This window comes from Amyelois transitella, chromosome 14 (assembly GCF_032362555.1).
Source record: "Amyelois transitella isolate CPQ chromosome 14, ilAmyTran1.1, whole genome shotgun sequence".
Lineage (NCBI taxonomy): Eukaryota > Metazoa > Arthropoda > Insecta > Lepidoptera > Pyralidae > Amyelois > Amyelois transitella.
In genome coordinates, this window is record NC_083517.1 from 6,105,096 (window position 1) to 6,125,293 (window position 20,198).

At 36.1% G+C, this 20,198-nt stretch overlaps 3 protein-coding genes across 4 annotated transcripts; 1 reads left to right on the forward strand and 2 right to left on the reverse strand.

Annotated features, from left to right (window-relative positions):
- Positions 1-32: 32 nt before the first annotated feature.
- LOC106132372 (uncharacterized) lies at positions 33-3,655 on the reverse strand. The gene has a single exon (XM_060947640.1). It carries the CDS (start codon positions 3,562-3,564, stop codon positions 3,004-3,006), a length of 561 nt encoding a protein of 186 aa, XP_060803623.1. The 5' UTR covers positions 3,565-3,655; the 3' UTR covers positions 33-3,003.
- Positions 3,656-6,529: 2,874 nt separating this feature from the next.
- Positions 6,530-8,108, reverse strand: LOC106140438 (chitinase-3-like protein 2). The gene has a single exon (XM_013342029.2). It carries the CDS (start codon positions 7,994-7,996, stop codon positions 6,563-6,565), a length of 1,434 nt encoding a protein of 477 aa, XP_013197483.2. The 5' UTR covers positions 7,997-8,108; the 3' UTR covers positions 6,530-6,562.
- Positions 8,109-8,393: 285 nt separating this feature from the next.
- On the forward strand, positions 8,394-20,014 carry LOC106132287 (blastoderm-specific protein 25D). 2 transcript variants are annotated; one of them, XM_060947651.1, is made up of 7 exons: positions 8,394-10,315; positions 10,951-11,067; positions 11,301-11,605; positions 12,168-12,366; positions 14,101-14,239; positions 15,006-15,385; positions 15,962-20,014. In XM_060947651.1, the coding sequence occupies exons 1-6, from the start codon at positions 8,576-8,578 to the stop codon at positions 15,209-15,211; spliced, it is 2,706 nt and encodes a 901-aa protein (XP_060803634.1). In that variant the 5' UTR covers positions 8,394-8,575; the 3' UTR covers positions 15,212-15,385; positions 15,962-20,014. The 2 variants fall into 2 exon arrangements, with proteins under 2 accessions (XP_060803634.1, XP_060803633.1); XM_060947650.1 differs by having other exon boundaries at positions 8,395-10,315; positions 10,948-11,067.
- The last annotated feature ends 184 nt before the right edge of the window (positions 20,015-20,198 follow it).

The following is a 20,198-nucleotide window of genomic DNA, read 5'->3' on the forward strand; positions in this document are numbered from 1 at the left end:
TATTTTGAGAAAAATATTTTTATCGACGTATATATAAAATTTTACTCAATACGAAAGTTCAATTCAAGGGGCATTTAGAATAAAATATTGATTAAAAATAGTCAGGAAGCTCTTTAATATGGCACTACCTTACAGTACCTAAGCGTTAAATTACATTACAACACTACACTTGAAGGCATCGCAGGTCAAGTAGGAGAATATTCTTAGTAATAAGAAACCTCAAAAGACTTGGATCAATTATACAGAGATAAATAAGCAAACTTAACTGTTGCTGATAAATTTCAGAATACTCCCCCACTTGCTAACAATTTGTCAATATAATAATCATTCAGTAAGACCAACACAACCAGCGTACGTGCAAGAAAATTACTGGTATCACCAATTTAAAACGACATATCTAATAAATTATTGTCTATTACATTGATTTTGAGAAAATGTTTGATGTAATTGTTCCGCATTTATGCGGTGTCTAGCTAAAAGCACATTTACATATCTCGAGCTTTATTATAATACCTATATTATAAATATAATAGGAATTTTGTTCTAGCCCTAATTGTTTTAGCATTTCTTTAATCAAACCAAAAAAATTAAATCTTTCTTAAAGCAGTATTGCTAGTGCTTTATTAACCCTAGATCTAAACGGTCATCAATTGTAACAAATGAAAATAATTAGAAGAAGCACCAGTCTACAATAGTATTTACTTAGCACAACTACTGGTAAACCCAATTTGTGTTTATTGGCCTTAAATCTACGACATAAGTATACTTACTAAAAATATGGCAGCAGTTAACCAATCGCACAGCATACCAGATCAATATGGTAATTTTTCAAAACATTTTCCACTAAAACGAAATGATTTGCAGTTTTCATTTTTTGCATAAAGTTTAGAATACTATTCAACAATTGTGTGGTGTGACTTAAAGGATATAATCAAATCTGTGAGATCTCAACAATTGCTTTAACAAAAAACTACCTTGACAAGATTCTGGCACAAGAATATACATTATATATATTAGAGAAGATTAGTTATAAATTAAATAATATCAATACTTAAATTTTTTCATAATAAGGATATGAAATGTTAATTCTGAAGACCACCTGAAGATGATAAAGAGATTTTTTCAAAACATACCCATGTACAATTTTGCATTGCAAAAATATAATAAGTAGGTAATCAAAACTCGTATTTATAAGTGGCAGATTGAAACGTAAAATTTAAAATTTAAATAATTCGTTGTTATCAGAACTGATCCTTCTTATAAAATCTGTACAATAAGTAAAACATCCAATTGTTTTTCTGAGATTGAATGTGCCTTAATTTTTAAGTGTGAGTGAATTTGTTCAAGAAGAGTATTTTGATATAATAAATGAAATACTTTGATAATAATAAGTTGTGCTGTCAGCCTTACCATATCAGTATATGGATGGTTCTACAAAATAATTATTCAGACACAATTTTTTTTGATAACATTGACATAGCTCCTTAAGGTCATTTTGTAATAAAAAATATGTACCTACATATATTAAACAAAGAGAGCAATTTATCAAATTTGAGTATTATAAATAAATGCAAGCAGAATACATACAATATGTACTTAAATCCATTCTTTGTCAGTTGTAAATTTTACATAAGGAATGTTACTGAAACTAGATAACACAATTATGTTGACAGCCAGACACAGCAGCAAGCTAGTTAGGTAATGTTTCTTGTGTATTTAGTAAATTACTTCAGCCATATTGCTTTTACACAATTAACTTTAGCTTAGTCTAGCAATACTTACACAGCTTATACTATTGATTTCAAACAAAGTGTAAATTCATCCATATCACAAACTATAAGTATAATCATATAATCTATACTTCTCTGCATATATATCAACATTAGTCGAGTATCTAATTATTAAGATATGGCAACTTAACAACAACTTATTGTCTAGTGGAATATACTTAAACAATTAAATCTATGCTATGCTATAAAATTTTTAATCTCATTTGATGAAATCAAAAAATAAATGGGTAAAAAAGTGAAAGCTGGCACTTTGAATGTATAAGTGGCACTTATAATAAACTAATAACTACAAACTAAAACAGAATGTTGTAGATGAGACATTAAAATCTAATTGATATGATAGCATAAGTGATAACAGCTTTATTCAAGAATCCCATAGAATGTTGAAGAATATAAATGCTTAGTATGCAAATGCACAGATACCTGACAGATATTACCAGATTCAATCTTATAATGGCACCACTAATAAAATTAAAAGGGCAACACTAATGTAAAAAATGGGCTTGTACGTACATAGTTTATCTTATTAGATTTTTTTTGTATTGCAAGACGATTAAATAATACTAACAGTATTTCATTAAAAGGTTTCTTTTCTTTTAATATAACTTAGCACTGAGTCTGCTACTGATATAAAAATCTCAATTAACTCCATGGGATGCTTGGGTTTCACTAATTCTATCTTATTTCAGATCATGATATTGTTGCTCATGAAGCCCACATTCCACCCTCAAGATGAACATTATCACATTACTTGTACTAGCTATGTGTAGGTTAATAACTAAAGTACATTAGATATTCTAAAATTATAGTAGGACGGTTTATCAATTTGATGTGTGACATGATTGACAACAAGCAACTTCTGCATGTTTGATATGTGAAAGCTACCACATTTTTGCCTTTTGAATGGTTTACCCATCCATTGGGCATTGCACATCATAGAGGGAAAAATTAATGATATTAAAAAACTTGAACCCTATTAATAAAAAATACTATTTGGATAAAAACAATCAGTGTCACAGGATTCAAAAATGTATAGGCCACTTTGCTTATTCAATCAATAGGGTTAAAACCCTTTCCCACTATGAAATGAGATTCAATAAATAATTTTGATTTAATTCAATGCCTGACATAACTTTGAAACAGTGGCAATCTAGTAAATTGTAAGCCAATCAAATGTGCAACCTGTAATGTGGTAGGTTGTGCGCTTGTGTTGTTACGTCTGCAGCCAGTGAAACATGAGGCTGTGCATTGTGGGGTAATCCAGCTCTGCATTAGGTGAGCTCAAGAACTCTTTAAGGCTCAACGGCGACTCGGAACTCAGATGCGCCTCTTTCACTTCGGCAGCAGAATGGGCTGAGTTGTCATCCGAAGCACAATCGGACCCTAGCCACTTATCTTCGTAATTTAGATCACACAAAGTGGGTGGTTCATCACCGTCACTGAATTCTTCTTCCAATATAAGCGTGCGAGACTTGGAACGCAGGGCAGCGCCGTCACTATCGCCACTATCCCGGCCGCCACTGCCGACGCTCTCATGCTGCCGTCGTGCATTTTTAAGCGCACGATATCTTCGTGACCGCTCCCGCTGTAACCGCCGCTTTCGCTCATCAGCACGTTCCAGTTCTTCAGGAGTTTTCTTCAAAGAATTTTTGCCAAAAAAGTATCTCATGAATGACTCGTCACAGTTCCGCTTTGACAAATAACTTGCCATGAGTTTGTAATAATATTGATTATCCATTTCATTGATATGTTTACTTTTTATTGTTTGTGACATGTCATTTATGTAAGATTCCGTTTTATAAAACGAAATATAAATTGCGAAATAAATAAAAATAATCTGAATACCAAACCAACTAGGCCGATGACGTACGTTACATGACGTCATTCCTGTTCTTTTTTTTCGTGTACAATAGGCTAAGATCAAATACCCTGCTGCCTTATCATTTGTATACCAATTTCCAATAATTAATAAGTGTACGTACATATCTGTGATACACATACATTCATTTAGATTAATTTACTTGCAACTTGGTCGTTTGGTTCTTTAGTCGCTCATCACTGGTTACTACTTTTGGTCGCTCAAGTCAGTGCGTAGTACCTACTACCTGGGTAGTACGAAGTCGGCCGCACGCTACTCAAGCCCTTATTTTATGGTGTTTAACTAATGTATTTTTAAAGAAGACTGTTTAGGTAGCTAGTAGGCAAAAGCCAAAGCCGTGGGCATAAGCTAGTGTATTTATTTTTAAAAAAAGAAAGAGAAGTTATAATTAATGTTATTAACTTGTCGCTTTATTGAAATATTTAGATACCTAAAAAAGACGAATTGATGAGAGTCTATGTCAATTTCATGTGGCTTTCATACATACATAAAGTCGCGTCTATATCCCTTGCGGGGTATATGGGGCCAGTCTTGAGAAGACTAAATGGCCACGTGCAGTTAGCCTTTTCCTTAGTCGGCTTTTACGACATTCATGGGTAAGATGATTTGTGGTACTATTTTTTTCTAAAGTGCAGTGAACCACACAACCGTGGCTTAGTTATAGAATTTGATCACGTGGCCAATAATTTTGTGGGTTGACTTACATTATAACATACATACATATAATCACGTCTATATCCCTTGCGGGGTAGACAGAGCCAACAATCTTATCAACTTACATATAATTTCACTTTAATTGTTGCAATAGAAATAATGGGGAACATTTTTTTATCTTATAGCTAGATGCTTTTCAATAGGATATTTGACTGTATTAAAAATATACATTTCTTTTATGTCATCAGTCTTAATATTATTCTTTTGGAGCTATTTGTAATAACGCGAGATAAAAATATTGCATTATTTAAACAAAATCCGTCTCAGAAAATTAGGTTTTTATATGCAGCTGTCACGTGACTAAAAACGAACGTGATTGGCTATTTCTATTATGACGTCAATTATCCATAAACAGACTGTGGATCGTACCGTTCCTTAGTGTTCGCTATTATTTTTCAAGATTTTATAAGTGTTTCATCGCTCAGGATTACTCAGATAACATAGGTATTTAATAATGGAAACCAATTCCGCGAAAGCTGACAGTCGAAACCTACAAAAAGTGGACGCAATACTTAATGGTTGGAAGAAGAAATCTGCATTGTCTCCTTCAAAGACAATCCAGATTTCTATGCTGCCGAACTGAGGAATGTGAAAACATCAATGTAAGTATATCTTGGTAACCACTGATCTTAGATCATGATCTGAAACCACTTCTTGCGAATATTCAAATCCATCGGCATAGAAAAAAACAGTTTCGTAGGAGATTTTAATTGTTGTATTAGTGCATTGAGGCACTGCACAACATTTATAGGAACTCATTTTAATAATTTTCACACATATGACGTGGCACAAGTTAAATAAAACAAGAGAAAATTAAAACTTTTCGAAACACCAACAAGCTTTGTATGATATTTACACGAAATTTACGTCACTGCATGCCATGGCCGCCATATTGCTGAAAGTCGCGTTTTAGCGGCATATTTGAATATTTCATTTTCTTTTTCGATTTTTTAATAAAATAGCTGTAATAAAGGCAGAAAAGTATTTTTGTAGGGCTCCTTATAAACAAATAAATACCCTAAGATAGTTTTTAGAACTTTGTCAAATAGCCTATTCCATACCATCGCCTTCCTCTATAAATAATTATTCCACGTTTAAGTTTCCCCCTGTGTCAATAAAGTCGATACCTATTCTTAGGTGCGTGTTGTTCTGATGAATAATAAAGGTATTAATAGTTTTTACATATTCAAATTTGTTCATTAGTTGTAGGTACGTAAAGTAGTTTACGGATCTAAGGAGTCTAAGGAGTGGTTAGATAGGTGCATCCCGACCTCCTAGAGCCCGGGGTGTGTCTTTACTTTCAAAATAATTACGAGAAAAGTTTTGTGTTTACCTACTCACGATTCCAAATTGCATAAAAATCGGTCCAGCTAGCCACCCGATTAGCTAACGACACCTATGGGAAGAATGACGAGAGTGATAGGCGGGAAATACCAAAATATGACGCTGAAACCTGCCTATGTAAGGGTACGGTAGTAGGGTAGGTTTAAGTCTCTCGGCGTCTTTAAGGACCAGAATTTCAGGGAAATCCGGCAAGACTGACAATTCCAAGGAAAAATCCTTGTGATTCCACACAGGTTAATGTTGTTGGTGACAAAAAATTTCCCTTCCTAAAAATACGTTATGCCTGCCTTCTACTGCACAAGGAACAAAAAATGAGTCAGAATGTTATTAAGAATGTAGGTGTTCAAAACTAGTAATCCAGTTAAACACTCGCAAGTTACACTAAAACTAACGAAAATCGATATGGAATTATCCGAGTATGTATTAACGGCGGCAGCGATGCAACACGCACTCGTTGGAGTGGAAACCCTCATAAACCAAACAGTAAATACCTTAATGTTTTTCCAACTGTAAATGTTAATAAGAGCGCAGTAATGAATGCGCGTGCGGTTCTAAGCGGCTGAGCACCGTGGCGACTCGCGTGGGCCGCCACGGCCAGCTTTGGCCGCGCGCCTCCGCAAGACTACCGCAACACTATCTCAGTGATTAATTATTACTAACGTAATAACCTCAAGAAATGAAATCCTGCACTATGTACAAAATCACTTATGTGACCAGGAAGAAACAGGTACCCTTTCAACATACTTATTGCTTTAAAACTTTATACTTCCTATTACATGAATAAATAATTAATATGCACTAATTCAGTAAAGTATTTTAATTTTTATGGATCAGTTTAGTATACACCTTTCTCTTCTTGGCTCAGGCTGGTATTCTTTAACAACACATCTGTTACTGATTGCAATAATGGAAACTTAACACCCTCTCCATGATCGCCTCCACAAACACCTCCATAATCATCAGCGTTCAGGGAATATATCATGGCACCACGTAAATTGTAATCCTTTATGTAAATTGCTTTTTCAATAATGCTTTGTGGAGTATCATAAGATACCCAATCTAAATCTTTGAATAAATATGGCACCTTTGCTTCTTTATCCAGTTCAACTGTCACATTAATTGAGGAATTAATGAAAGTGCATATATCTGGGTAGCTTACAAATCCTTGAGAGCCAAGGGATCCAAATCCAGATGCTGGGCTCCCTATTTTAGTATTATCTGCATTGACTAATGAGAATGTGTGGCCATATGTAGGCACTCCAACAACGATCTTACTTCTGTCAAGGCCTTTATCTATATACATATGAACTGTAAAATTTATGTTGAGAGATGACAAGAATAACTGTTCAGAAGACCTGGCAAACAATGGGGAATTAAGCCCCGTGAATGGTGTGTATTTGGAGTAGAAATGAAAATCATATGTCATAATGTTAACATAATCAGTATATAGATTTAGTTGGTCAACATCATACGACACATCCAAAATTGTTTGTTGAGCAGGCACAGCCACTGTCAGTAAATAGTTCTGTTTTTCTCTGACATACTCCCGCCTGATTTCTTGAAGAAGCTGAGAAAAATGTTGCCTTTCTCGCTTTGATATATCTAGTTCATTTTTGAATCCTGGAAACTCCCAATCCAAATCAATTCCATCTAATGTATAATTCCTCAAAACCATCTTAATTGATTTTATAAATACTTTTCTTGATGCATGATCAATGACCATTTCAGAAAACCCATTGTTATTTCCAGCACCGCCCACTGACAGCAATATTTTAAGATTTGGGTTTAGCAACTTCAGCTTTTGCAGTTGCATTAAGGCCTTATACTGTGAATCATCAAGGCTAATCTGTTTATCCACCACACGTGCAAATGCCACATTAATGTGTGTACAAAGATGAGGATGTATGTTATTGGGCATTAGTTGATTTGAAGCCTCAGGAGTAGGCGTATTGTAATAACATGATATGACCTTCTCAATTACAGTGTGCTCCTGACCCAATCTATTCAACGTTTTAAATATTGTCGTTATGTACATTATGGGCTTAGACAAGCTTAGGATAGACCTCTCATCGACAAATTTTTCATACATACAAATAATTACAAATAAAATTGATAAAAGCAAAGTGACAAAAATTACCCAGTGGCCAGTCGTCCAACTATTTTTCTTTTGATTATTGTCATTGTTGTTTCCAGAGTAAAATAATATGCGATTTTCATCCTGACAGGATCTATTGCTTTTATTTAATTTACATTTTATAAAAGTCATCATAGCATTAAAAATATTTCAAATTCAATTTTCTGCTATTTGTCTTATGTTGTCTACATGTACTTTTTATGTTTTGTTTACATTTTTTATTTTGCTTTTGAAATGAAAGCTGTCACTGTGTTATGTCACTGTCACAATATTAGCTTTCAGTATATTTTCCCTTTCAAAATTTATTCTCTGTGTGAAATGGGCACTTAAGTCTTATCTTTAATTCAAGTTTAAAAAAATAAAGCAAATGAACATGTTCTGGCAACTTTAGTGACGCAGCGCAGGTAAGACTCGTGAGTTGGAACGTAAATCGTCTCCTCTCTTCACATTATTTTAAAAGCTTTTAGTTCTTCACTCATAGCCATGGCTGTAAAATCATTTAGAAAAAACTTATGACCGTGAATGTGACAGTGACGTATCAGTAAGATGATTTAGCTCAACTCAAAGTCAATTTGTCAGTTTTCTTAACATTTAAAAATGTCATTTTCATACGATGCAATTTTAATGTGATTTGTGAGATTGTAATACGTATTCTTTTATTTAAATAACAATTAAACAATAATAACTATGTAACAAAATGAATTAGTCTAATAAATGCTATTTTCTGTATGTATGGGATCTTTAAGAATGGATAATTCCTATATGAATCCTTACGAAAAACAGCTGTATTCTGTGTTCAAGACCTTCGACGTAGATAACGAAGAAGCTTTAAACAAATCGGCTGTAGTAGAATTGTGTGACGCTTTGCAGTTAGAAGACCGCGGCGCTGCGCTCGTTGACTCTCTGTTCGAGCGTCGGACGGAGCGTGTCACCTTTACACAGTTTCGCAACGGCCTGTTATCTGTCCTTGGAGCTGGAGACTCTTCCACGTTTTCAAAAGATCCCATTGCATCCTCATCTACAGCGACATCTACGACTGTGTCATTGGCAACAGCTTCTCCGCCCCTTGCTCTGCAATCTCAAAGTGACGAAGATTCTTCTGGTCGTGAGGTAGCCCCAAGAATAGTTTTTGGTTCTAAAAAGTACGGCCGTCGATCACGGCCTCAAAAATCACTTGCCATTTCAGACGAGCCACATAGTCCACGTGCTGCATCAGTTTCTCGAATTGATACTGAAGATAAAAGAGTTAGACATTCTCAGCGAATGAGGTTCCGCCGCAGCACATCTGCCATGGATACTCGTGAAAAATATGTTGAAAATTATGGCAGTTCTTCAGATTGCTTTGACCATAACCGTCACATCAATTATGAGCAAGCACTCTCTCTATGCAGAGAGTTACACATGAATAGTATTGATCCCCTTCTCATTGAAAACATATTTGAGGAGTCTCATACTAAGGATGACATTACAGTTGGTGAGTTCTTTAATAGACTCAATTCATCATTATCTTCTTCAATAGAAGTGGCAAGAAATGACACTACCTTAGCAAACCATGGAGACATTAGTGAAATAGGTGATGATGACATAAATGGGATATCTGTAGAAAGTATTATAAGTTGTTGGGAAATTGCTGGTGTGCCACATCCTCAAGGCCTCCTGATGGAGCTTGGCTTCAAGGGCACTTGTGTCCGGCTGCCAGAACTTGAGAATGCTCTTGAGGAAGAACTAAGAGCATGCAGTGATCCTCTGGATGAACAGCTTCACACTCCTACACTTTTTCTCACAGCAGCCAGGGAGCTTGACAGGCTCAGGTTAAGACTAGCCAAACGTCACATGGAGCTCACTACGGCTGAACGCGATAAACTCCGCATTGACGTTGCCGAGGCGAACCGGCGTGCCAATATGCTCGCTCTAGATAACGACGAAAATCACGCACGCATGGAGGCTGAGCTCGCGGCGAGCGTGCGACGTGCAGAGGCGCGACTTGCGGAGGCGGCGCGGCAGGCTGATGCCGAGAGGGCCGTCGAGCGCGAACGGGACAATGCTACACGTGCCCGCTTGGAAGAGGAACTGATGCATCGTGCCGAAAACGAGACGCGACTGCGAGAAGAAGTAAGCGCTCAAGTTTCTCGCATAGCGGAATTGGAAACACGCGCAGCGGCAGCGGAAGTGCGTGCGACTTCGGCCGAGCGTGCGGCGGCGCGGCTGGCGGACGAGCTGAGTGCGGCAACCACGGCGGCCGCGCTGCAGGCGCGCGGGCGTGCGGCCGGTGAGGACGACGAGCTCGCCCGGCAGATGGCCGAGCTTCGCGCTGAGAATCAGCAGCTGCGCGACCGAAACGACGAGCTATGTTGGGAGTTAGAAGCGCGCACCCGCATCAACGCCTCTGCGCTACCGCCTGTTGGTATTGGAGACTTGTCTGTCGAACTGGGCGAGTTAATGCACTGTGCAGAGGTAATTTCTTTTGTAGATAGGAATTTTTACATCCAGAATTTTGTTATAATTGTTTTCAATGTGATATATCAATTCAGTCTCAAATTCAACATCAGATTTAACTTAACCTTAATTAACATTGCATATACTATCTTTTCATATATATTATTACTAGCTTTTGCCGTGGGGAATTTCAGAAAAAGTAACCTATATTTTATTCCAAAATCGGTCCAGCGGTTTAACAGCGAAACAGATAGACAACTTTCGAATTTATAATTTAAGTAAGGGATAAGGGATTCATTCATCTTAATATGCATATCATACCTTAAAAAGTAAAAGCACTTGCATGTATAAAATAAAAAAAATAAGGGTGATTAAAAATACAACAGAAAAACTATATAAGTAGATCAAGTTTTGTAAGGTTGTGTTTATAGCAATTTTTTAACTTAATTATTAGTATACAACCTTTTGCCCACCGACTTCGTCTATGTGGTTCCTTTTTCAAAATCAAAAAGTAGCCTATGTTTTTACCACAGGGTCAACGCTATCTCTTTAATAAAAACGGTTCAGTTGTTTAGGCGTGAAAGCATAACAGACAGACTGGGTTACTTTCGCATTTATAATAATAGGGATTTGATGTTTTGTGCATGCAGCAGGAGTGCGATTCATCGCCAGTCAGTCTGGAGCCCCGTGTGTTGGGCTACGCCGAGGCGGCGCGTCGGCTACGAGACTTGTTGCGTGCTGGGGACACATCGCCGGTATGGCGGGATAAGGTGTGTGCACATATTATAATATGAAGTTTGTATATTCTAATATTTACCACACACTACTGTGACCGTCATATCAACACTAGGATAATGAAAACTTTTCCTTTTCACAACAAATCTTTCATTATTTTAAATGCTAAAAAAACCAATGCTTTTACTGTGTAGGAAAGCATAAAGAAATGTCTTTACTTTTACCTTTTGCCTAATTTATCCAATCAAAAATGCTTCACAATTTTCAGATTCTAGAAATCAGTGACGCGCTGATGCTTATGGAACAAACTAACATTAGCATAGAAGCTAGTGTTCAAACAGATGAACAGATTACAATAAGTGACGAGGGAACTAAATCAAATGATGATCAGGTCACATCACCTGATGAGGAAACAGCATCAAATGATTTAAAAAATGAAGAGGCAACATCGGCTTATGGGCAGACAGAGGCCTGCAATGGACGATGTAGTGTAGCGAATGAATTACGACAGAAACTAGCCCAAGTAGAAGCAACACATATTGTAGAAAAACAAAAGCTCTCTGACCTTGTTAAGTGAGTATGAGAGAACTCTGCAACAAATTTTAATTAACTTTAATTTACATTTTGCTAACCATTTATAAAAACATATTCATTAAGCCAAACAGCTGCACGTGGCCCATTGGTCTTTTTGAGACTGATGGCTCTGTCTACCCTGCAAGGATTACAGACGTGATTTTATGTATGTATGTATGTATTCATTTTAAAAAAGTGCCTGTCTATTCTTCTTTCCTTGGTCTCCTCAAAGCAAGAAAGAATGGAGGAACAAACAAGAATTAGATGATTAGAAATATAATAAATTTGTAAATTCACCTAAAGATTATTATATATTTCCTTATTTAATCAAATTCACAGATGAAAGCAAAATAAACAAAAATGGATTTATAATAATATTTTATTCAAAAATTTATCTTAAAATATTACAATAATGTACATATCTGTAACTATACAACTGCTCATAGTGAATCAGCATCATATTTGAGTATTGTGTGCTTTATTAACAACCGGGATGGACAAACTTGTTGGAGTCAGATACTTTTTCATAAAGTACTTTGATAGTAAAAAGTAATTTTTTTAGGGAACTGGAAATAAGTCTGGAGCAGTTGAAACAGGAATACGACCGTTGCGAGGAGTACTGGAGCGGGAAGCTGGACGAGGAGAGGGAGTTGTTGGCGGAGGAGCAGCGAATGGGCGACGAGCGGTTGGCTGAGCTGGCCAGCAAGATCACGGAGTATGAGAGGCAGTTCGCGCCTAATCATGCACTGCCTACAATACAAGTTGGTATCATTTTATGACTTTATTGTCCTGGTTGTACCCTGACCTTCTGTGGAGAGGAGCCCGGCGTCTTTCACCATGATCCTGGTGAGCTAGGTTTTATCGTGAACTCCCGTTAGACTCCCATAACCTTAGCAGAAAGTTCTTATCAATGAATGTGCCTATTACCTTGGTCGGCTTTAACGACATCCATGAGAAAAAGATACGAGTGAATAGGTGCCGGTAAACTTACGTTACGTTTACTTTATAACTTTTGACAAAGGAGATGGCCCAAAACTGCCCTAAGAACGTATACATAAATGGTATTTTCCTATAATACTGAAATATTAATTTATTAATTATCATGTATTAATTTTTTTCCTAGAACTTGTCAAAATGATTTTCTATAATAAAAGATTCTTAATCTTATTTCACTTCCTTTCATGGCTTCCTTGACAACAACGAGTTAAGTGTTGCCATTCAAAAGTTTTTATTAACTTCCCGTACGATTACTGATTTCGATTTAATCGATATTTATGAACATGTACAGTATATATATACGCTTAGTAAGAAGCGTTATTTTGGGACCACTTCAATATTTTTAGGTATATTTAATAACAATCTATATATTTTTCTTTAAAAATAATTTGTTTGCTGTACATTTGGAATTGATTGTGTTACTTAAATCGATAAAAATATATATTTATTAAAAATCGATTTTATGATCTGGCAACACTGGTCAGACCGACGCGAAGTTACATTTGAATTGAACATCTCTCAGACGTCACTCGTTCGTTCATCCGTTCTTTGTTTCATTGATCTGATATTTATAATTGTTTATTTATTTTGTTTTGAGTAATGATTTTAGTCGGCGGTGGCACTAGTTTCACATAAGGGAGCCCCTTAAACCTAAATCAAATGGGTGTATCATGATAGACGATGCTGCTAGAAATCCATCACTATTTTGATTTCCTGTTTTTAACTATACGCCTCATGGTCTTGCTAAATATGGCCTTAGATTTTGTATAGCCTAAGGGATAAAGACAAGTAAGATTTTTAGGAGTAGCATACATGATAGTCTCACGTGTTTGGGGGATAGACAGACCTGTTGCCATAAAACACAAAGATCACATTTATCAAGTTGGTGGGGCGTATTGTTAAATCAAAAAAATCTATATGTTCAGTTCAGAGTGTATTTGAATACATGCTGTTGTTTGTGTTAGTAGAATTCTCACATACATTACAAATAAATATATATGTATTTCGTTAATATAAAGAATAACCACGCGGGCGAAGCCGCGGGGCAACAACTAGTACCACTTATATACCACAAATAAATACAAATTGCAATGGTACGTTGATTTATTTTCGCACCAGACTAGTTAAGTGATGTGTAATGTGTATGCGACAGTAAAAACTCCTGAATAAAAACTTATAGCAAAAGCATTTTATAAGAAGTTTGTTGATTAATTGAGCCAGTAGATGAGGAAGTTTATTTTTAAGATTATAGACATTTGACAAGTTCCTGAAACTTTTTTCATACAAAATATGAATATACAGTGATTCAAGATTATATAACAATAGTTGTTTTGTGTATACATTCCAGGGCAGTCGTCCATACTTCAATTGGGCCATCTCCTTTCGACCTGTTCATATTTTGATGCCTAAGTCGCATTTTACAATATCCAAATTATCTCTTATTCTACTCTGTTATCGTAACGCTTTTATCTTAACATTTTCTTTAAATTTATTTTCAGGAAGTGGGACTCGAGGCTCAAGTGACAGACTTGGAGGAGGAGTTCGCTGCGTACCGCCGGTCCAAGGAGCAGGAGCTGCGCGAGCGAGACGAGCGCATCGAGCGGCTCGCCGAGCGGATCAGTGAACTAGTCGCTCGAGGTTTGCACTTTTTATCGGATTTCAAAGCTTATGTATTTAGGGGGTTCGACGTATTTGGAAAATACGTTATTGTTTTTACCAGTCCCAGTCCCAAGTAAGTGAAAAGCCATATTCATATGGCTCGGCTTACTAATAAAATTGAAATTCAGTTAGTAACAGATGCCTTAAAAGAGTCCTAAGTTAATTAGCCTTATTATTTACAATCTGCATGGGAAAAGAGAATACACTATGTTTATCTTAGCTACTAAATCAGCAAGGAAGCTTGCACTAGATGAATGTACCTATTCTATTAGTTGCATTTTACGACATTCTTATGAATGAATGGTTATTCATTTGTAGTATGAGATGCCTTCTCCCACCTCGTTTTGATTAGTTTATTGGTGAGCAGCACCGGCTAAAAAAGAAAATATTTGTATAAATTACAAGAGCAGGGGCAGGACGCCCCGGCTTCGTGTAGCATTTATAGATATAAACATTCCTAACAAACCCTCTTAAAAAAAATCAAAATCCGTGCACAACTTTCCGTGATTAGCTTACATATAAAGAAAATAGGAGGATTTTACTTTAAAATAATGTCTCGCACGATGCCCTTTTTATCGTACGAAAACTGTCGCTGTCCCGTTTCACGTCATACTAAAAAGCAAAACAGCGATAGTATAAATACTCTCGGCGGGAATGCGATTCATCACCAGTCGGGCTGAAGACTCGTTTACTGGGCTACGTCTGCCGCGTGGCTTGCGACGAGCGTGATATTCTCGATTCCCAGGATCGCGGGCGTGCGCGTGCGCGGCGCTGTCGCAGCGCTGCGCGGCGCTGGCGGCGGCGGCGCGCTCGGCCGCCCCGCTGCGCGCGCGCGCCGCCGCGGCCGAGGCGGGCGTGCGGCGGCTGCAGGCGCGCCTGGCCGCCGCCGACCTGCTCGTCAAGGACCTCTACGTGGAGAACTGCCAGCTGGCGCATCGGCGGCCGCTGTGACTGCTACACTCTGTGGCCGGTATGTCTCATTCTGCTAGCTGAGCTCCGCCGAGGCGGGCGTGCGGCGGCTGCAGGCGCGCCTGGCCGCCGCCGACCTGCTCGTCAAGGACCTCTACGTGGAGAACTGCCAGCTGGCGCATCGGCGGCCGCTGTGACTGCTACACTCTGTGGCCGGTATGTCTCATTCTGCTAGCTAAAGTGCTCCGCCGAGGCGGGCGTGCGGCGGCTCCAAGCTAAATTGGCGCCCGCAGTTATCTTCTCTGAGGAGAGCTTCTAACTTATACACAATAGACCACTCTACATTCTTTACATTCTACTAGCTGGAGATGGGCTTGGTGAAGGTGGGTGTGAAGAGACTGCATACGAGGCTGGTGGCCGCAGATTAACTTGCCTCATATCTCCATTTAGAGAAATACCACCCAGCACACCTGTAGATCTGTGTGATATGCAATAATTAAAATTTGAAATTAGTTGATCGTTTTGACTACTCTCCTCTCCGAGCAGTATGTATTACCTTAGTTTATATTATAAAACTAGCATAGACTATAATATTTATAGGTCGCAGACGCTCCAGGTGAGGCTGGCGGCAGATATATTCTCTATACACAACTACCAACTGGCGCAAAGAAGACCGAGACGAGAGCGTAATAATCAATACTTCACATTTACAAACCTTTATACTTAGTAGTAGTAGATAAAACATAAATTTTCAAAAAATCCGTACATTAACATGATCTTAATTTATTTCAGGTGCGAAATCCAACCATATTTGTTTGAACCGACCTTCATTAATCTCTTCGTCCAGAACGCCATCACGCGCCCTGACGACACGAATCCACTCCCGTCCAATTACATAATTGTAAAAAAAAATAATGGCTGTAATTTTTTTTAAATACAATCATTTCTAAGCCCATAAAAATCGGGACAATATCATACTGTAGAAGTGATAATACTTGTAAAAGTGTCGTATATCGTGTAACTGATAGTTTTGCATCTCAAAACTCAATGATATTCAGATTTTGATGGCTAAGCCGGTTTCCAAATAAAAATGTATACTGGAAAGACACTGTTGGCCCAGACATTCAAACGAATTAAAAGCAAAACACGTCTTTAGATAGGAACTTCAATGATTTTTCTGTCTAGCTAGATTACCTAGATAGACATAACAATAAATATAAATTATAAGTACAAAACCAGTATCCCGCGACTTGAGAAATAATAAGAATAATTAGGGACGAAATAGGTGAAATCGTATGATTGAATTATATATAATAGGCGAAAAGCGCGTGAGTATAACACGATTGTTTTTAGATATTATGTACAAATGGCTCATATTTTGTACTCGTACTCTTTCGCCATATTATTTTTGTATTTATTTGTTGCAATAACAAACATGTCCTCTATTTTGTAAGGGTTAAATTAAATTTTATCCTTTGTAATAATTCATCATGCATCTTGTAAATGTGCACTTGGTTTTGGATTTTGTAAACTCCATTAATCATATTAGACCCTTTCTTAAGGTCTTTACCCTTAAGAAAGGGTCTAATATGATTATTGGAGTTTTTCACCTTTTTCTAGATGCTTTCACCTATTTGGCTAAAATGGTATGGATGGAAATGCGTTCCCTAATCGCTATCAGAATAAATTGAATCACCTTAAATGCATCTCAATATCACACTTGTACTTTGTCTATTTCTTCCAAAATTTGTAACTAACATTGTAATGTACAGATATTTAATTATCTCGCACGTTTGCATACTATTTAGATAAATGCCTGAATTCTGGAAGTGATTAAACTTTTATACATTCCCTATTTCCATTGCTATTTTTTAAAAGGCAACAACCAATATTTTGGCAAAAAGCGAGAAAACTAAGTTTTGTTATGTATCTTTATAATCAAGTGCCTTGACACCATAATTTTAAGTATACTTTTAACCAGTGTCTTTCAATCGATCATTATCCGATGATCAGGTCAATTCTATTTATAAATATGACATGTATGTAATACATTAAATATAACAACTGGATCGTATTGGCAGATCCACGATAAACGCAAGAAAGTTTAAGACAGTTTACATTTAAATTTATTTATAATGTCAAGTTTTTTCTGTATAAAATAGTCACTATTAGTAACGTAACGAAATTTTTCTAACCTTATTAAGAACAACGATTTATCTTTGTAACTGTAATGAATTGTATTTAATATATGCTGGAATTGAATATTCAGTAAATTTTAATACAAAGACTGTCTAAAAAGTCCTGATTTAACTGCACTTTTTATTGTATACATATAATGGGAAATAATTATATTGGAATTTTTGCGGCCATACAATAAAGTAACTCATTTTTAATTGTTCTTAATTTTTCTATAACATGAGAAAACATTCCGCTTCAAACAAAGGAACTTTTTAACCATAGGTAGCTTAAAGTTGGGATTATTCATTGTGATTCTTGTAAGAAGAAATTAAATTAATAATATTGATGCGGTCATACCTATATTTCTAAAACATGTTGAATTTTGAAATTCAGCATCTTGAATAATTGAAGAAAGCTTTTTCAAGATGTTGAATTAATATCAAATGGGTATTATTTAATCAATTTATAGGTTCTGTACTTTGTACGTACAATGTCTTTGAAGTAAATTATGTATTTAAAAACTGTTATAATTATGACTTTCAAAGAATTGAAATCGAATTATTAAGTAAGCTGATTAAGTATGTGGCCATAGTGAAATGAGATTATAGGATCATTAATAGGAATGAAGATTAATGTTTCACTGTTTAATTTTCTATCGCCACTCTAAACAAAATTATTGTGTTTGTTCTTTATATTATTCAAGTCAAAAAAGCATTTTCTGGTGGCAGCCTAATAGTCAAAGCTTGTTAAAAATGGCAGTCTTTTAAGTAGAAACCAATGAGAAACCTCGGTCTACGTCCGGCAAGGATGATACCATAAAGATGAAGTACACATATTTAACGGCAAGTACAAAAATACTGCAAAAAACCATTACACTCATGAGTACTTGACAGCTTGAGTTTTGATGGCGCTAATAATAAGCTAGTGACAACCTGTCCTTATTTGATTTAATTTATATTCAATATATATCAATATTATAGCGATCAAATGTGTAGCTAGCCAGCTTTATTCACTAAAAGACATACATAAATTCGTAAATTTTATTAGATGTAAGTGTTTAGTGTATCGGTACCTCAAAGTGCCTAGTCTTGCGATGTAAAGACGTCGACTTTATAAAACTAAATTTAATTTATCACTAGTATACTTATATCGTCGTTGTTAGGTGTAAACCCCTGCTTATAGCATATAGGTGTATTTTTGGCGGTTAGCGTCTTCGCGTGTCTCTATGAGTTCTTTTACATTTTTATCGAAATGTTATATAGAGCCTATTATTATATTATATCTATAAGTGTCTTGAAATATAGTAATTCCATTTGGGTTTGAAAATCTATTGACATCAAAAATAAATTATCGATTTCGGTTAAAGAATATAGTTATAATTGACCGTATGTTTTGTGTCTATTAAATTTTACCATTCAAAATGATAATGTAAGATGCTCACTCCAAAGCTGCAATAAGATCGTCAAACGTTTAATTGTGTACGACCTCTAACAACTTTTGGTTATTTCTCTCAAACATTTTTATTAATGAAAATCAAATACATACCTACTTTCTATCTTTAATTATATTATTTACCATTCGAAATGAAGATGACTAAAGAAGACTCTGCAGGTGAAGTAAGGCGTCAGGTATTCAAAAACTTTCATTAAGGAATTGTACTTACTGTCCATGTTTTTCTTGTTGATACATTTAGTACAGATGTCATTTATGAAATTTTGTTAAAAATAGTGTTACTCAAAAGCTCTCGAATACTTTATACCGTGTCATACATAGACTTTTTCCCTATTTGTCTTTTTGTGTGCGATTTTCCCCAGTGAATGAACGTGAGAATTTTTGTTGGTAATTTTTGCAGCTGGTCGGATTTGCATGTAATATGGCGATGGACGGTTTGTTTTTAGTTTGTGTAAGCCAACATTGGTGTCATATTTTCAGACCGTCAAAAGGCATCTGACATGGCTTTAGGGATTCACATAGTGCGGCAGTCATCTCATTACAAAACAGCCCATTGTGAAATTATAATTCGAACATGTGTTTGCTACAATGGAAGCTGTTTAACCACACGCGGCTGCAGCGCTGCCGTCCACCATAAAAAATCACGTACCGCGCGTTCATCAACACACATAATAGGAAACTGTACGATTAATTGAACCTAAACTGCGCCTGAAATTTTATATGTATAATTTAGTATATATTAGGTTAGTCAGCTCTTTATATGTCTAATGGACGAACCGCGTTGCGTCTAAGCATTTCCGACCAGCTGCGATTTTGTTTACACATGGTGTATCTGAACTTAACAGGCTTTCACACAATAATTTAAGAATTATGTTATATTATAAAAAAGTGAATATGTATATAAGTTTCACTTACATGCTATATTTACTACTATTTTACTGTAAAGTGAAATGTAGCCTTTGTTATTGTAAACTTTCATCCGATACGTAGTTTTTGCATAAAAGAGTAGGTAACTTACGTAAATACATTCAACATTTTCGCATTTATAATAGTAGGTATGTTGTTCAGTTCAAATGCCCCCTGTTGTAACAAAAATGGTGGTGGAGAATGCTTTTGGCTCTATAGCCTCGCAATAAAGACTTGTATTGACGGCGCGCCCCTGTGTGTCATGATATGTGATAATATATGATTTATTATTAAAGTGTTGAACTATAATGTGTTTTATGTTTCTGTCTTTCACTTATCTGAATCTGAAGGATTTTTATTTTATTTCTAATTTAAACTTATAGGGTCTTTTCTAACTAGATCCATAAACATAAATGAATTTCATACGAGAAACGATAATTTTATTATGAATTATCACTGAAAATGATCCCAAAAAATCTCCGTAATTCATAGA

What these genes read in the sequence shown, in the direction of transcription:
- LOC106132372 (XM_060947640.1), bottom strand. Translation starts at nt 3,564, where the DNA reads ATGTCACAAACAATAAAAAGTAAACATATCAATGAAATGGATAATCAA.
- LOC106140438 (XM_013342029.2), bottom strand. Translation starts at nt 7,996, where the DNA reads ATGATGACTTTTATAAAATGTAAATTAAATAAAAGCAATAGATCCTGT.
- LOC106132287 (XM_060947650.1), top strand. Translation starts at nt 8,576, where the DNA reads ATGCTATTTTCTGTATGTATGGGATCTTTAAGAATGGATAATTCCTAT. An exon ending in ATGCACTGCCTACAATACAA is followed by an intron (nt 12,367 to 14,100) that starts GTTGGTATCATT and finishes ATTTATTTTCAG; the next exon opens with GAAGTGGGACTCGAGGCTCA. An exon ending in CAGTGAACTAGTCGCTCGAG is followed by an intron (nt 14,240 to 15,005) that starts GTTTGCACTTTT and finishes CTCGATTCCCAG; the next exon opens with GATCGCGGGCGTGCGCGTGC.